Source organism: Salmo trutta, chromosome 26 (assembly GCF_901001165.1).
Source record: "Salmo trutta chromosome 26, fSalTru1.1, whole genome shotgun sequence".
Lineage (NCBI taxonomy): Eukaryota > Metazoa > Chordata > Actinopteri > Salmoniformes > Salmonidae > Salmo > Salmo trutta.
This window is the reverse complement of record NC_042982.1, coordinates 27,983,577-28,001,830: the sequence shown is the minus strand read 5'-3', so window position 1 is coordinate 28,001,830 and position 18,254 is coordinate 27,983,577. Positions and strand designations below refer to the sequence as shown.

General features: G+C 44.3%; 1 protein-coding gene across 4 annotated transcripts in view; it reads left to right on the top strand.

Moving 5' to 3' along the window:
* The window catches only part of LOC115163577 (kinase suppressor of Ras 1), a 68,620-nt gene that overhangs the window by 45,029 nt on the left and 5,337 nt on the right, over positions 1-18,254 (top strand). For 2 of the 4 annotated variants that reach the window (XM_029715569.1, XM_029715571.1), the window contains 12 exons: positions 6,971-7,118; positions 7,230-7,638; positions 7,864-8,000; positions 8,243-8,312; positions 9,863-9,946; positions 11,451-11,512; positions 11,632-11,729; positions 11,868-12,048; positions 12,623-12,664; positions 13,149-13,206; positions 13,388-13,445; positions 17,218-17,472. In XM_029715569.1, coding sequence (XP_029571429.1) covers positions 6,971-7,118; positions 7,230-7,638; positions 7,864-8,000; positions 8,243-8,312; positions 9,863-9,946; positions 11,451-11,512; positions 11,632-11,729; positions 11,868-12,048; positions 12,623-12,664; positions 13,149-13,206; positions 13,388-13,445; positions 17,218-17,472 — 1,602 coding nt within the window. Of the gene's footprint in view, positions 1-2,266; positions 2,413-6,970; positions 7,119-7,229; positions 7,639-7,863; positions 8,001-8,242; positions 8,313-9,862; positions 9,947-11,450; positions 11,513-11,631; positions 11,730-11,867; positions 12,049-12,622; positions 12,665-13,148; positions 13,207-13,387; positions 13,446-17,217; positions 17,473-18,254 lie in introns of those variants that run through there. The other 2 variants (XM_029715572.1, XM_029715570.1) reach the window with 2 other exon arrangements.

Here is an 18,254-nt window from a genome sequence, read left to right as displayed (position 1 = left end):
AAGAAATCAGCCAAGACCTCAGAAAAACAATTGTAGACCTCCACAAGTCTGGTTCATCCTTGGGAGCAATTTCCAAACACCTGAAGGTACCACGTTCATCTGTACAAACAATAGCACGCAAGTATAAACACCATGGGACCACGCAGTCGTCATACCGCTCAGAAAGGAGACACGTTCTGTCTCCTAGAGATAAACGTATTTTGGTGCGAAAAGTGCAAATCAATCCCAGAACAACAGCAAAGGACCTTGTGAAGATGCTGGAGGAAACAGGTACACAAGTATCTATATCCACAGTAAAACGAGTCCTATATCGACAACCTGAAAGGCCACTCAGCAAGGAAGAAGCCACTGCTACAAAACCGGCAATAAAAATCCAGACTACGGCTTGCAAATGTACATGGGGACAAAGATCGTACTTTTTGGAGAAATGTCCTCTGGTCTGATGAAACAAAAATAGAACTGTTTGGCCATAATGACCATCGTTATGTTTGGAGGAAAAAGGGGGAGGCTTGCAAGCCAAAGAACACCATCCCAACCGTGAAGCACGGGGGTGGCAGCATCATGTTGTGGGAGTGCTTTGCTGCAGGAGGGACTGGTGCACTTCACAAAATAGATGGCATCATGAGGCAGGAAAATGATGTGGATATATTGAAGCATCATCTCAAGACATCAGTCAGAAAGTTAAAGCTTGATCGCATGGCTCTTCCAAATGGACAATGACCACAAGCATACTTCCAAAGTTGTGGCAAAATGGCTTAAGGACAACAAAGTCAAGGAATTGGAGTGGCCATCACAAAGCTCTGACCTCAATCCCTGTCACGGTTGTCTAAAGGATCGGACCAAAGTGCAGCGTGGTTGTAGTTCCACATTTTATTAAATCCATTAAACTTTGCAAAACATAAATAACTGAATTTACAAAACAACAAACCGTGACGCAGAGAGAAACAAACACTACTCAAAAGATAATCACCCACAAAACCCAGGAAGAAAAACCCCTACTTAAATATGATCTCCAATCAGAGGTAACGAGGACCAGCTGCCTCCAATTGGAGATCAACCTAAAAAACAACAATATAGAAATTGAAAAACTAGAACTTAAACATAGAAATAGAAAACATAGAAAAACACAAAACACCCCCTGTCATGCCCTGACCTACTCTAACATAGAAAATCACATCTTACTATGGTCAGGACGTGACAATCCCATAGAAAATATGTGGGCAGAACTGAAAAAGCGTGTGTGAGCAAGGAGGCCTACAAACCTGACTCAGTTACACCAGTTACACCAATTTAAAGGCAATGCTACCAAATACTAATTGAGTGAATGTAAACTTCTGACCCACTGGGAATGTGATGAAAGAAATAAAAGCTGAAATAAATAATTCTCTCTACTATTATTCTGACATTTCACATTCTTAAAATTAAGTGGTGATCCTAACTGACCAAAGACAGGGAATTTTTACTCTGATTAAATGTCAGGAATTGTGAAAAACTGAGTTTAAATGTATTTGGCTAAGGTGTATGTAAACTTCCGACTTCAACTGTATATCCCCTACCTACCTACCCCCCCTCTCTCTTTCCCTCTCTCTCTCTTCCATACTCCCTTCTCACTATCCCCGGTTCTCTGGTCTTAAGGCCAGCCTTAGTCTTATCTGGAGCGTCCAGGACGATGGCCTGTGGAGAAATGCTAGTGTCTGGTCTTAAGGCCAGCCTTTGTCTTATCTGGAGTGTCCAGGACGATGGCCTGTGGATAAATACTAGTGTTCATAGGAAGTGGAGGCAGTCTTCTGAGATTGGGGGGCAAAGCACTGATTAGTTATGGTTCTCTCCTTGTCTTCATGGTCCTGTCTGGAGGAAGGACTTCCTGAGCCATCCGAGACTGAGAGAGATATATGAATCAACCCCATCAAGTAGTCTCTATGGCTGTTAGACTTGAGGTCACTGGCTGCATTCTGCACAGACAGCTTATCTGTTGAGATTCTCTAATACTGTTTCTAGCAGTCTCCCATCCTACTACGGCTGCTTTGTGGGGTTACTAGGGCCACTGTGTTTGGCGGCTTGCTGTTGTGTTGGGCTACTCTGTAGGGCTTCCCTATTATGCCCAGCAGGGAGATGTTCTGTTAGGCCCGATGCCTGATGCACCGCTTTGGCATGCCAGAAGCAGGAAGACAGACAGGCTGGCTATCTGGCAGAGCCTGCTTGGAAAGAAAAGAGAGAGACAGAGAAGGGGGTAGGGAAGGGAGGGAGGGACTGAGGGAGTGAGTGAGAGAAAAAAAACAGCGAGTGTGAGACTGCGCTCAGAAGAGGAGTTGAGATCTCACAGTGTTTTTGACAGTGGTTTGGAGCACTAGGGATATCACTGGGACATTAGAGAAGAGACTACAACACAACAGGGTCCATAAGGAGCACATGGTACGTACTATAGGAAAGCTTTAGAACAATCTACTGAAGGAAAGCCTTTTGTATAGCACCATGGCTTTTTTATACCAGGTGTTTCCTATTAGCCTATTAGTGTCTTACTAGAGAGTGACTTGTTTCCGCAGTGCTGATAGACTGTAGCTCTGTGTAGACTAAATAAGTTATTAGCTGATAATACTGTGTTAGTACACAAGACATGGGATTTAGTAGCACAGAGAAGATTACTGTTGTTGAGTCTGGCCTCTTTTAATTTGAGGATTTAAGAGGCGGTTGTTCTGTTTAGTTTGTTGATGTTAACAGGTTTTAGTATGCTCCCTCCCGTCTGTGTGTATTTGTGTGTGTGTGTGTGTGTGTGTTTGTGTGTTCATGTGTGTTCCTTGCAAAGTTTATTTTTCTTTGTTTAGTATTTAATTTCACTCCAGATACGAACTTATACATACGAACAACAACTTACAAACACACACAAACAATGACAACATCTCATCTGCCCAGACCCGCATGCTCACACACCCCTCCCTAGTGCCTGCATTACTGTTTACCACTTGGTCTTAAATTGTATCAATTTGTTTTTCCTCGGTTTCCCATGCTATTTCAATATTTCAATAATAAATCATTTGATTTTTCCGTTGTGTTTGTAATGGCGGATTGATTGATTTCTACGTTTTTAGTATACGTTTTTTCAAGATGAGTGATGAAAAGAGAATCACCCAGCCCATTGGGTATCTCACTACACCCCCATAAGTTTCTACGTATTCCAGTAGCTTCCAGTAGCTAGGCTGATTAGTGTGTTCACCTCCTGGCTCACGTGTATGTTCTGTGTGTCTGGGTGACTGTGTTTCTTTGATGATTTATAGAAGGGGTCTTGTGTTGGGTGTTATTAAATCCTTAAGAGTCTATTGACCCACCGGTGCGTTAATCTAAGTAACATAATAAAAAAATCCCCATCAAAATCCGTCAGTTTAAGCTAGAGATATAATTTTTTTGTTGCATGGACTGCGTCTCAATTCTCCGCATCCGCCTATGTCGGCTGCAGCTCGGAAGGTGGTCGAGCTACAGCGGTGTTTGTCAGACCATGAGACATCCCAAAAATCGGTCTTCTCACAAAACGTCTGTAGAGTCCGAACGGTTTGGCCTACACTCTATGGAAAGATGGTGTTCTCCATTTTGCTCTACTACCCCCACAAGTGTCACAGACTCGTCTGAAGGTAACCTATACAAATGAATGGAAGTATAGACGTAGTTTTGTGCCAACAAAAATAAGGGGTTAAATATGTGTAGAAAAAAAATATATCCTATATTTCCTTAGCTTTCTTACTGTATACCTCCTCGATATATGACAGACACGTCAGAACCTTATTCCTTATAATTGATTTTTGGACTGTCTTTTTTTGCCATTTATGAATGTGTTATTGAATGCGTTTCTATGGGCTATAGTAGTAAAAGTCTTAAACTTTTAGAGGTTTAATGGGTGCAGGTAGCACACGGATGAGATAAGTGGTTTGTGTGTGTGGTCATGGTGTGTGTGGTCATAGTGTTTGTGATCATGGGCTGTGTGGTCATGTGTCTGTTTGTGGTAACCGTTTAGTTGAGCTGTTTTTGTCGACCTCTCTCTCTCTCTCTGGTTCTGTGTAGTCAGTCATCTGTTCTATCATTATTAGGTTACGTCAACACCAAACACAGCCAGTCATAGCATGCCCAGAAAGGCTGACACCCAAGCAACGGTATGTGTCAGCCTTTTCATACGCTGTCAGTTTGAAGTTCTAGCCTGTCCCACACACAGTATCATAACCCACAGCACATAGTGTGTGTGTGTGTGTCTCTCTCTCACACACACACACCTGCTATGTGTGGTCTGTGGGCACAGGGTGCATGTGTACATTCAACAGATGAGTTGGACAGGTTCTACTGACATGACAGTGCAGTTGGTTGAGATTGTGTCATAAGATAAAGAGTCTAAACGTACCATCAAGCAAAATCATATCCCCATTAGACACCTTGCTTCCTGGTGAATTTCCAGCTCAGCTTGTCTTTTGTTGTGGGTAACAAGTCTGTCTGCTGATAATAAGAAAGTGACTCCCTGGAAAAACAAATCATTCTATGGGGGGGTTGAGTTCCATGGTAGACCATTGCACCTCAATACACATCAAGTGCCTCAGTGCTTATTGAAGAGGTAATACCTTAGGCAATAGGCATGACGGGCAAAGAAGTTATCAGGTTTTAATGGGGAGGTTCCAGCCAGGGGCTCTGTATCCTGGGACTCTCCTCTCATCTGCCTAGATACAGATACTGATAAATAACAGTAGCCCTGGTCTGGCCCGCTGCCACCCACTCCACCCTCCCTTTGATCCTGCTACTACTGGAATAAGTGGGCACTTATCTAAGCCTCTGGTCCCAACCATGTCCCTTACACAAATACCTTGTTGTTATTCATCTGTACATACAAGTGATTAAGTTCTATAACACTAATGACACAAGCTGTTGAATTGATGACCCATTTCTGCCACGTGTGCATGCACACACACACGCACGCACGCACGCGCGCACGCACGCACGCACGCACACACACACACACACACACACACACACACACACACACACACACACTACACTACACTACACTACACTATCTGTCAATATGATAGCAAAAGGCTGGCTGGCTTTGTGGTTGGGTGGGTTCCTCCAGGTCCCACACACAGCCTGTACCAATCCTGCTAGTTTATTTCTGTCAAGCAAAACAAAAGGGTCCAAAATAACAACAACGACAGGCTAAAAATAGAACCCGGCGTGTCTGTTGTCACCAGTTGCCCAACCTCCTGGGCCCTGCTGTGAAGGCCAGTGGTTCTTAGGGGGTGAGGGAGTCAGTGTGAGGGCTTGGAAAGGTGGCCTACTATTCTACAGCTGTGTAGTCTCAGTGCTTGTCTAAGCTGCTGACTCTGAATGTCAAATGTATTGAGGTCCATTGTTGTGTGGACATAGTAACGTTATGGTCAGCTAGGTTATTGGGAATAGGCTTTATGAAGAAGAATTCTGATTTCCAGGTCTCATCATTTCAGTGACGCAGGGAAATAAATCACTTTTTTATTTCCATGGTATTGTGAGTTACTACAGCAAAATGAACATGCCACAGTAAGAAACTAGACAAAGGCCTTTGAATTTGACTCAAGCCCCAGTTTTCCCAAGCAGCATTGATATGACTGTAGAAACATATACTTAGTGGATGTGCAGATCGTGACTATAACTAATAGACCTAGATAATATCCTACTCCTCAGTCTCCTGCCTCCCTCACTGAGCCAAACACCACTTCATGTTGCCTTTTGTCCGTTTCCTCCATTTACCATGCAATGCAGGAAGCACATGGTTGCCAGGCAATTAAGCCTCCATCCCAGAAACCTCCCTCCCCCGCCACTCTGGTTAGTACGGTCCACTGGGCTGAGGACTGTCGCCGGGGAGACCAGAGGTGTGAGAATTCATTCCAGTGAAACAATAGGGGATGTTGGTAGTATATGGGTTGGTATAAGCCTTCTTTTCATGGCTTGCCAGTAGATTCCGGAATTCACCAGTCCAGCACTGGGGTACCTTATCTCAGAAACCTCTGAGTGAACTTTACTGAACAAAAATATAAACACAAAATGCAATTTCAAATATTTTACTGAGTTACAGTTCATATGAGGAAATCAGTCAATTGAAATAAATTCCTTAGGCCCTAATCTATGGATTTTACATGACTGCCACATTTTCTAAAACAATGTTGGAGGTGGCTTATGGTAGAGAAATTAACATGAAATTATCTGGCAACAGCTCTGGTGGACATTCCTGCAGTCAGCATGGCAATTGCAAGCTCCCTCAAAACTTGAGACATCTGTGGCATTGTGTTGTGTGACAAAACTGAACATTTTAGAGTTGCCTTTTATTTTCCCCATTGTGCACCTGTGCAAAGATCATGCTGTTCAGCTTCTTGATATGCCACAGCTGTCAGGTGGATGGATTATCTTGGCAAAGGAGAAATGCTCACTAACAGGGATGTAAACAAATTTGTTCACAACATTTTTGAGAAATAAGCTTTTTGTGCGTATGCAACACTTCTGGGATCTTTTATTTCAGCTCATGGAACATGGGATCAACACTTTACATGTTGCGTTTTTATTTTTGTTCAGTGTAGCTATCCCTTTAAGGATAGTGTTTTTCATTGGACTTGAAATAGCCACCAAGTAACCTCTAGAGTGACCAAATGTCACATCTTACACAATGTCCCCCACTTCCTGCCTGCCTTGAAGTGACACAGGGTTGACGCAGTCCTGTCTGAAGGTTGGGTTGATAGTGTGTCACAGCACATCTGTGCAGAATGTCATAGCAACTTGTCTGGGACAACCACACACACACATTGCCCATGTCTCTCTCACTCTCTCTCTCACCCCTTTATTTTCACTTCATCTCTGACACACATACCTCCCTGCCTAAGTCTTTTACCCATCTGTTTCAGGTCTCCTTCCGTCCTTTCTCATTCTCATCCTCTCGCCATCTCTCTCTCTCTCTCTCTCTCTCTCTGTCCAGGCTGTACCAGTGAAGCTGTCCCTGGATGCTTTGCTGCAGATGTCCAGTTGTCAGGTGCAGGACACCATGAGACGGCTGGGCTCCAACCCAGAGGAGTGCTCTCGACTCACCGCTGCCCTCTCCTGCCTGAAGAGTGCCACTGAGACAGGTCAGTCACACCGTTATGCTATTTTTCTGTCATTAATAACAGTGCTTATTGATGCTGTGTGCTCTGTAGTTTAGTACTATTTGTAACTCTAACCTCTGACCTCTGCTTTAGGTGGGGACATCAGGGAAGACACAGGAACCTTGATATCAGAGTCGCCCCGCCGTGACAGTAACACATTATCTCCTCCGGACCGTCGCCCCTCCACCCCCGCCACACTACCCCGTAGCCCCATCCTCAGTCCCCACACCCACGCCCGTTCTGTCTCTGTGACTGTTGTACCCTGTGAGGACGATAAGGGGCATCAAGTCTACACAGGTGACATGACGGACACTTTCCCCTCCTCGCCGCTGCTCCTCTCCAATTTCCCTCCCTCCCAGAGACGCACCAAGCACCCCCCACGCGCGCCCCCACCCCCCTCCCGAATGCTGCTGCAACTCCCCTTCAACATCACCCTCACACGCAGCAAAAGCCACGAGTCACAGCTGGCCAATCGCATAGAAGAGCCAGTGCCCAACAATCAGTGGGTGTTTCTCTATTCTGTCTTCTGACATTAATTAAGGCAGCCATTTTGCTGTTTTCCTTTGTTGATTGAGCTAGCTATTTTGTGTTTTCTCTGTTGAATATGAGTGGCCATTTTCATCGCAAGTGTGGGTGTTTGAGTCAAAACCTATGGAATGAGTTGGTTTCTGTGTGAATGATGTGTCTGTTCTCTGAGTGACCCACACAGCTAGCCCTCTCTCTGCAGGGGGGGGAAGAAGAACAAGCTGCTCCTGAACGTGCACATCAACAGTAGCAGTGGGAACGGGTGTGAAGACTCCGCCCGCACCCCTGGTCCGGCCACCACCCCCTACACCCTCCCAGGCACCCCCACGCTGCTCGACCGTGAGTCCTGCTGCCCCAGTGGAACCTGGGAACTCTGCCTTTCTGCGTTTCCCTCTCTCTCTTTTCCTCCCTTTCTGTCCCCTTCCCTCATACTCGATTAGAACTCCATCACTTTTCTCCTGTCTTTCTTTCTCCCACTCTTTTTTCTCTCTCTCTCTCTTCCCCCGCCTCCCTCTTGCTATCTCCTGTCTTCTGTTCCCCTTTCTGTCTAGTTCCTCTAACACTCCCTCATTTCCTTCCAGATAACCTGGCATTGCACCGGGGGTCTCCACAGATAATGAGGAGAGATATCGGCCTCTCTGTAACACACAGGTAGGACACATCATCACCATACTTACGTATCTATTGTTTAAGCCTTAGAGGCCCTCTGGGTCTTAGTGGAGTACAGTTGAAGTCGGAAGTTTACATACACATTAGCCAAATACATTTAAACTCAGTTTTTCACAATTCCTGACATTTAATCCAAGTAAACAATCCCTGTCTTCGGTCAGTTAGGATCACCACTTTATTTTAAGAATGTGAAATGTCAGAATGATAGTAGAGAGAAGGTTTGATTTCAGCTTTTATTTCTTTCATCGCGTTCCCAGTGGGTCAGAAGTTTACATACACTCAATTAGTATTTGGTAGCATTGCCTTTAAATTGTTTAACTTGGGTCAAATGTTTCGAGTAGCCTTCCACACGCTTCCCACAATAAGTTGTGTGAATTATGGCCCATTCCTCCTGACAGAGCTGGTGTAACTGAGTCAGGTTTGTAGGCCTCCTTGCTCGCACACGCTTTTTCAGTTCTGCCCACAAATGTTCTATTCCTCCTGACAGAGCTATAGGATTGAGGTCAGGGCTTTGTGATGGCCACTCCAATACCTTGACTCTGTTGTCCTTAAGCCATTTTGCCACAACTTTGGAAATATTCTTGGGGTCATTATCCATTTGGAAGACCCTGCGTGGTCCCATAGTGTTTATACTTGCGTGCTATTGTTTGTACAGATGAACGTGGTACCTTAAGGCATTTGGAAATTGCTCCCAAGGATGAACCAGACTTGTGGAGGTCTACAATTGTTTTTCTGAGGTCTTGGCTGATTTCTTTTGATTTTCCCATGATGTCAAGCAAAGAGGCACTGAGTTTGAAGGTAGGCCTTGAAATACATCCACAGGTACACCTCCAATTGACTCAAATGATGTAAATTAGCTTATCAGAAGCTTCTAAAGCCATGACATCATTTTCTGGAATTTTCCTAGCTGTTTAAAGGCACAGTCAACTTAGTGTATGTAAACTTCTGACCCACTGGAATTGTGATACAGTGAATTATAAGTGAAATAATCTGTCTGTAAACAATTGTTGGAAAAATGACTTGTGTCATGCACACAGTAGATGTCCTAACCGACTTGCCAAAACTATAGTTTGCTAACAATACATTTTTGGAGAGGTTGAAAAACAAGTTTTAATGACTCCAACCTAAGTGTATGTAAACTTCCGACTTCAACTGTATATGATGGGATTTGTGAAGAAAATACATTCCTGGTTTTTAGCTCAGCTTACTAGCTTGGCACAGACCCCAAACATTTCTTGCATTGGTCTGGTGAGAATGGCGCCTCAAGAATCTGAGAATTTGAGTTATGCAGACACTCAGCCAGACCAGTGTTTATCTGACTGAAAAGTGTGTATTTATTCATTTTGATCTTGCGTAAAAGTTTGGGGAAAAGAGATAACAGATTCCAATGAAAACCATTTGGGATCTGGCAGAATTCCAACACATAAACTTCTCTGGAACAGTTTGTCCACTACTCAGTAGGCAACTCCAACATTAGAAGTTGTGATATAAGTGAAATATATTAATATTTTGCTTCTCTCTCTCCTTCTAAGGTTTTCAACCAAATCCTGGCTCTCACAGACATGCCAAGTGTGTCATAAGAACATGATGTTTGGTGTTAAGTGCAAACACTGCAAGTAAGAATAAGCCTTCTATACGGTGCATTCAGAAAGTATTCAGACCCGATGACTATTTCCACATTTTGTTACATTACAGCCTTATTCTAAAATTGATTAAATTAAATGTTTTCCTCATCAATCTACACACAGTGCCCCATAATGACAAAGCGAAAACAGGTTTTTAGAAATGTTTTCAAATTTAAAAAAGTATTCAGACCCTTTGCTATGAGACTCAAAATTGAGCTCAGGTGCATCCTGTTTCCATTGATCATCCTTGAAATGTTTCTACAACTTGATTGGAGTCCACCTGTGGTAAATTCAATTGATTGGACGTGATTTTGAAAGCACACACCTGTCTATATAAGGTCCCACAGTTGACAGTGCATGCCAGAACAAAAACCATGCCATGAGGTTGAAGGAATTGTCCGCAGAGCTCTGAGACAGGATTGTGTCGAGGCACAGATCTGGGGAAGGGTGCCAAAACATTTCTGCAGCATTAAAGGTCCCCAAGAACACAGTGGCCTCCATCATTCTTAAATTTAAGAACCCTTTCTGAAGGACAACCATCTCTGCAGCACTCCACCAATCAGGCCTTTATGGTAGTGTGGCCAGGCGGAAGCCACTCCTCAGTAAAAGGCACATAACAGCCCACTTGGAGTTTGCCAAAAGGCACCTAAAGGACTCTCAGACCATGAGAAACAATATTCTCTGGTGTGATTGAAACAAGATTGAAGTCTTTGGCCTAAATGCCAAACGTCACGTCTGGAGGAAACCTGGTGCCATCCCTACGGTCGAGCATGGTGGTGGCAGCATTATGCAGTGGGGATGTTTTTCAGCGGCAGGGACTGGGAGACAAGTCAAGATCGAGGGAAAGATGAATGGAGCAAAGTACAGAGCGAACCTTGATGAAACCTGCTCCAGAGTGCTCAGGACCTCAGACTGGAGTGAATGTTCACCTTCCAACAGGACAACGACCCTAAGCACACAGCCAAGACAACGAAGGAGTGGCTACGGGACAAGTCTTTGAATGTCCTTGAGTGGCCCAGCCAGAGATCGGACATGAACCCTATCGAACATCTCTGGAGAGACCTGAAAATATCTGTACAGCAACGCTCCCCATCCAACCTGACAGAGCTTGAGAGGATCTGCTGAGAAGAATGGGAGAAACTCCCCAAACACAGGTGTGCCAAGCTTGTAACGTCATACCCAAAAAGACTCGAAGCTGTAATCACTGCCAAAGGTGTTTCAACAAAGTACTGAGTAAAGGGTCTGAATACTTATGTAAATGTGTTATTTCCATTTTTCTAAAAATCTGTTTTTGCTCTGTCATTATGGGCTATTTTGTGTAGATTGGGTGGGGGGGGGGGACAATTTATTCAATTTTAGAATAATACTGTAGCGTAACAAAATGTGGAAAAAGTCAAGGGGTCTGAATACTCTCTGAATGCACTGTAGATTTCCGCTTTCATTTGTTCACAAGTCACTCTGCTCCTCTGCGAACTACTGTCTCCTCTGCTTCCAGGTTAAAGTGCCATAACAAATGTACCAAAGAAGCCTTTCCCTGCAGGATATCTTTTCTTCCACGTAAGCCCTGGTCCATTCCTGCATACAAACGACAAAAAATGCACAATGTAATTATATTTTTCCCGATACATCCCAAGAATGTCAATTTAGTACTGAATCATTGTTCTCTTATTTTTCAGTCCCGCAAATCCGCCGAGCAGAATCTGTACCATCCGATATCAATAATCAAATTGACCGCACGGCAGAGTTACCAATCCAGTTTGGCACTTTACCTAAGGTGCTAAACAAAAAGCTGGAAAAAAGTGTTTTAGCATACGTGTGTATGTGTATTAATATTAATGTCACCATACATGGAACCTCTAATTTGTCCTGAACGTTATTTTATGAAACCTTTCTGTTGAAAACCCTCTTTCAGGACTACCCTTCCATGCTGAGCCAGATGGATTCCAGCAGTAACCCCTCCTCCACCACTTCCTCTACACCCTCCTCGCCCACCCCCTTCCAGCAGAGCAACCCCCCCAGCGTCACCGCCACACCACCCCCCAATCCCTCGCCCGGACCCCTGGGGACCCGAGACAGCCGATTCCACTTCCCAGGTCCTCACAATGACAGGCCTTTACAGGCCCAAGCGCTCTTCACAGGCCCAAGCGCTCTTCACAGGCCCAAGCGCTCTTCACAGGCCCAAGCGCTCTTCACAGGCCCAAGCGCTCTTCACAGGCCCAAGCGCTCTTTACAGGCCCAAGCGCTCTTCACAGGCCCAAGCGCTCTTTACAGGCCCAAGTGCTCTTTACAGGCCCAAGCGCTCTTTACAGGCCCAAGTGCTCTTGACAGGCCCAAGCACTCTCTAGATTCCTACCCTGTTCCACTAGCATTTCACTCCAAAGCAACACTTCTCCAGTATCTCTCACAGGCATCCACCCCAAAGACTCTAGATTCCTACTGTGTTCACCTCAATCACAACACTTAACTCCAAATCTACCCTAAGCCAGTAATAGCACATCTCTAATCATATTCCAATTCCTAATTACACTTCATTTGCTATTTTACCACTAATCATATAATATATCCTATTATAACATCTCCTTAACTGCTTGTGGCTTATCTAACCCAATCATATCGCTCTCTCCTGTCTATTTTCCTCTGGTGGTTGTTTCTCCTCTTGTCCTTTAGCTGGCTGTTATTTACAACCTAGACAACAGTTTATCTTCCCTGGTGAGTTAACAATGCGTTAACACCGCTCCCTCCCTGTGTGTCCTGTAGTTCTGCCCAACTAGTACAGTACCATCCCCTTATCATGTTCCCTCTCTCCCCATGTTGCTTTGCTGCAGTGGCATACTATGACTCATGCTATGTTGTGGGAGGGGTCATGGGGGATTTGTGTCACCTTGGGCACTGCTGCAATGGCATGTTGTCGTCTGCCACTGTAGTTTATGACAAGCTTTTAGCAGAGCCATAATATTACAATGCTGATAGCTTTGGCTTTCATGCCTGCCCTCTGGTAGACAAAGAGGTGAAATGACTGACTGTGCTGCTTGGCGCTGTGCATGGTTTGACAGAGTTAGAGGCAGCCATCACAATTTAGAGAATATATGCTCTGAAGTGCAGTGAAGATAGATTGGCTTAGTCACATAATAGTTGTACTATGAATCAGATATTTGTGTTCCTTTGCTGAACAACCTCATTGTTCCACACACAGACGTTTCCTCTTCACCGTATCCTGTTGAACTAAACTCTGAAGGCCACCATAGCACTGGGTAAGAGGCAACAGCATTTAATGACAAAGTCACTGTAGAGTCCGAGTCAAGACCATTTAAAATGCTGTGGTTTTTAACCCACATTGTCTACTGTAAGTCCACCATATTTACCATATTTTCTACTAGACAGGGTTAGGTTAAAGTTAGAAACCCCTGTTTATGGTGATGCTTGTCCCCACAGAGATACACAGCAGCTGGCCCAATTAGAACCTCCATCTCAGGGACAGGAAGGAGGATCGGTGAGTACCCAAAATCCCTAGGGGCAGAAATATAATAATAATAATATTAATAAATTACATTTGTAAAGCGCTTTTCATTATACAACAATAATCTCAAAGTGCATCAAATTAAATAGAAAATAGAAAAATAGTTTAAAAAGAAAACAAATATGTACAGTGCATTCAGAAAATATTCAGACCCCTTGACTTTTTCCACAATTTGTTAAATTCCAGCCTTATTCTAAAATGGATTAAAAACAAATTTTTTAATCCTCATCAATCTACACACAAAACCCCATAATGACAAAGTGTAAACAGTTTGTTTGAAATTTTAGCAAATTTATTAAATCTAAAAAACAGAAATACCTTATTTACAAAAGTATTCAGACCTTTTGATATGAGACTCAAAATGTTGCTCAGGTGCATCCTGTTTCTATTGACCATCCTTGAGATATTTCTACAACTTGATTGGAGTCCATCTATCAATATAAGATCCAACAGTTGACAGTGCATGCCGTAGAATTGTCCGAGAAGCTCCATGACAGGATTATATCGACGCACAGATCTAGGGAAGTGTACCAAAATATTTTTGCAGCATTGAAGGTCCCCAAGAACACAGTGGCCTCCATCATTCTTAAATGGAAGAAGTTTGGAACCACCAAGACTCTTCTTAGAGCTGACCGCCCGGACAAACTGAGCAATTGAGGGAGAAGGGCCTTGGTCAGGGAGGCGACCAAGAACTCGATGGTCACTCTGACAGAGCTCCAAAGTTCCTCTATGGAGATGGGAGAACCTTCCAGAAGGACAACCATCTCTGCAGCACTCCACGAATCAGGCCTTTATGGTAGAGTGGCTATACGGAAGCCACTCCTCCGTAAAAGGCACATGAGTTGGAGTTTGCCAAAAGGCTTATAAAGGACTCTCAGACCATGAGAAACAAGATTCTCTGGTCTGATGACACCAAGATTGAACTTTTTGGCCTAAATGCCAAACGTCACGTCTGGAGGAAACCTGGCACCATCCCTACGGTGGAGCATGGTGTTGGCAGCATCATGCAGTGGGGATGTTTTTCAGCGGCAGGGACTGGGAGACTAGTCAGGATCGAGGGAAAGATGAATGGAGCAAAGTATAGAGAGATCTTTGATGAAAACCTGCTCCAGAGCGCTCAGGACCTCAGACTGGGAAGAAGGTTTACCTTCCAACAGGACAATGACCCTAAGCACACAGTCAAGACAACGAAGGAGTGGCTACGGGACAAGTCTTTGAATGTCCTTGAGTGGCCCAGCCAGAGATCGGACATGAACCCTATCGAACATCTCTGGAGAGATCTGAAAATATCTGTGCAGCAACGCTCCCCATCCAACCTGACAGAGCTTGAGAGGATCTGCAGAGAAGAATGGGAGAAACTCCCCAAACACAGGTGTGCCAAGCTTGTAACGTCATACCCAAAAAGACTCGAAGCTGTAATCACTGCCAAAGGTGCTTCAACAAAGTACTGAGTAAAGGGTCTGAATACTTATGTAAATGTATCTGTTTTTATCATTAATACATTTGCAAAAATGTCTAAAAAACTGTTTTCGCTTTGTCATTATGGGGTATTGTGTGTAGATTGATGAGGAAAACAAATTAATTTAATCAATTTTAGAATAAGGCTGTAATGTAACAAAATGTGGACAAGTCAAGGGGTCTGAATACTTTCTGAACGCTCTGTATATCTAACCATATCATGAAAGCAACAATCAATGTCTAGGAGAAGGGAAGGCCAGCTGATGAGTCTTAAGGCCACAACATTCTGAACAGCCCTGAGGTTATCAGGGAGGGAGTTCCACAGGCATGATGTTTGGGACAAAAAGGCACAGCCCCCCATTGTGTGGAGCCTGGTCCTGGGGGCATGGAGGAGTTTAGCGTGGCTTGAATGTAAGGGGCGTTTAGGTTCATGGGGGAGAGTAGGTCTGACAGGTAGGTGGGTCAGATGCCATTTAGGGTTTTTTAGACAAGGAGGAGAATGTTCAAATAAATTATTTGAGGAACTGGTAGCCAATGGAGATCAGCAAAGATGTGGATGATGTGGGCAGAATTTTTTGTTTGTGTCAGAATCCTTGCAGCACTCTTTTGGATGAGCTGTAGGTTATTAATTGAATTTGCAGGCAGTCCCCCAAGTATTGTGTTCCCATAATCAATTCTGGAGAAAATGAATGCATGCATTAGCTATTCTGCGTCAGATTTGGTGAGAGAGGGTCTTAGGCGGGAGATGTTCTTCAGGTGAAAGAATTACGTTTTACAGACGTGACTAATGTGGGTATTGAAGGAGAGAGCATTGTTGAATTTCACACCCAAATTATTGATGACTGAGGCGAGGGGGATGATGTGGCCAAATATGGCAGGGCAGTTGCTGCAGGGTGGATGCTGCAGGTCAGATGCTGCAGGGCAGATGCTGCAACAATGATCTGCTGGAGGATGTCTGTCAGCATTGCCTCTGCCTTGTTGCTGTTGAGTTGGAGGAAGTTGTTCTGCATCCAAGAATTGCCTTCTTCCAGACAGATGGACAATGTTGACAGAGCAGATGTTGTATAAGGCGTTGTTTTAATGCACACCTGTGTGTCGTCTGTGTTGTAGTTTAAATGGACACTGTGCTGTCTGAAGAGCTGGCCAAGTGGGGGCATGTAGAGCAGGAAGAGGATAGGTCCTAACACCTACCATTGCAGGCTATGATGGACTCCTCTGATCTTGCCTCACTGAGGGTGACGTACTGCTTGCGGTTAGAAAGGAGGAGTTAAACCAGTTTAGGGCAGTCCCAAAGATGGTAGTGTGCTGTCTGAGGGGCTGCACTAGAATGGTTTGATCTACTGTGTCAAAAGCAGCACTGAGGTCCAGAAGAATCAAGATGGTGGGGGATCCTGTATCTGCAGCAATGAGCAGGTCATTTACAACCTTCACCAGGGCTATCTCAGTACTGTGCATGAGCCTAAAGCCAGACTGGAGAGCTTCATAAAGCTGGTTAGCACTAAGGTGTGACTGAAGCTAAGTTGCCAGTATGTTCTCCATGGCTTTAGATAAAAATGTGAGGTTGGAAATAGGCCTGTAGTTTGAGAGGAGGTCTTGGTCAAGGGATGGTTTCTTGAGCAAGGGGGTGATGACAGCGATGTTGAACAGTGACGGCACCTGCCCAGTATGGAGAGAATTGCTGAACAATTTGAGAGCAGCTGAGTATGTTTTGAACAGTGATGTTACAATAGGATCGTGGGGGCCACTGGTAGTCTTCATTTTATTAGATGATTTCTACCACAGCAGCAGGTGAGACTAGAGCTAAATCACTTAGAGGGGGGTCAGATATGGGTGGTGGGTTAGGAGCCAGAGTGGGGTTGAGGTTGGAGAATACAATGTTCTTTTGAATGGTGTTGATTTTAGCCTTGAAGAACTCAGGAAATCGGTTGCATTGTTCGGTACTTTTTGAAAAAGTGAAAGAGAAAACAGTTCCATTTTTTGAGATTGGGAAACCACCCAGCAGCATAACCTGATCAAGTGACAGTTCTCTAGTCTAGTTAATTATGTGGTGCAATGATACTGACGGGACCATTTTACCATATAGAGAACTCCCTCTGTTTGGGTTTCAGTTTGTATTCCGATCTCTCTACTTGTGCTGTTGTGTGCAGATAAACCGGCAAAAATAATAGAATAGACTTCTGAAACTGATTTCCAGAAATTTGCAATTACATGGAATACCGGCCTAAATGTATGTTTTGTTTGGATTGACATGACACAATTTGTGCATGCTTTGTCTCTGTGTATTCAGGAAGAGGAGGCAGAAGAGGAGGAATACCTAGGAGAGGAGGATGAGGGAAATGGTAGCAGGGAGAGCAGAGACAAGGGCCACACAAACGGAGAGTGTGATGGGGACGAGTTAGAGGACCTGCCCAGCTACCGGGGCAGGATGGCCGGGGGCCGATGGAGGGGACCCATCTCCCGTAAGGCCAGTCAGACCAGCGTGTACCTGCAGGAGTGGGACATCCCCTACGAGCAGCTGGAGCTAGGGGAGCTCATTGGCAAGGTGAATGACTACAGCTTAACAAAGTGTTAAATATACAGTACCAGTCAAAAGTTTGGACACACTTACTCATTCAAGGGTTTTTCTTTATTTTTACTATTTTCTACGCTGTAGAATAATAGTGACGACATCAAAACTATGAAATAACACATATGGAATCATGAAGTAACCAAAAAAGTGTTGAAGGTCAGTAAATTTGGAAAATTAAGAACTTTCAATGTTTCTTCAAGTGCAGTTGCAAAAACCATCAAGCGCTATGATGAAACTGGCTCTCATGAGGACCACCACAGGAAAGGAAGACCCAGAGTTACCTCTGCTGCAGAGAATAAGTTCATTAGAGTTACCAGACTCAGAAATGGCAGCCCAAATAAATGCTTCACAGACTGTTCAGAGGAGACTGTGTGAATCAGGACTTCATGGTCGAATTGTGCAAAGAAACCACTACTAAAGGACACCAATAATAAGAAGCGACTTGCTTGGGTCAAGAAACACGAGCAATGGACATTGGACCGGTGGAAATCTGTCCTTTGGTCTGGAGTCCAAATGTGATATTTTTGGTTCCAACCACCGTGTCTTTGTGAGACGCAGTGTAGGTGAATGGATGATCTCCGCATGTGTAGTTCCCACTGTGAAGCATGGAGGAGGTGTAATGGTCTGGTGGTGCTTTGCTGGTGACACTGTCTGATTTATTTAGAATTCAAGGCACACTTAACCAGCATGGCTACAAGCAATATGCCATCCCATCTGGTTTGGGCTTAGTGGGACTATCATTTGTTTTTCAACAG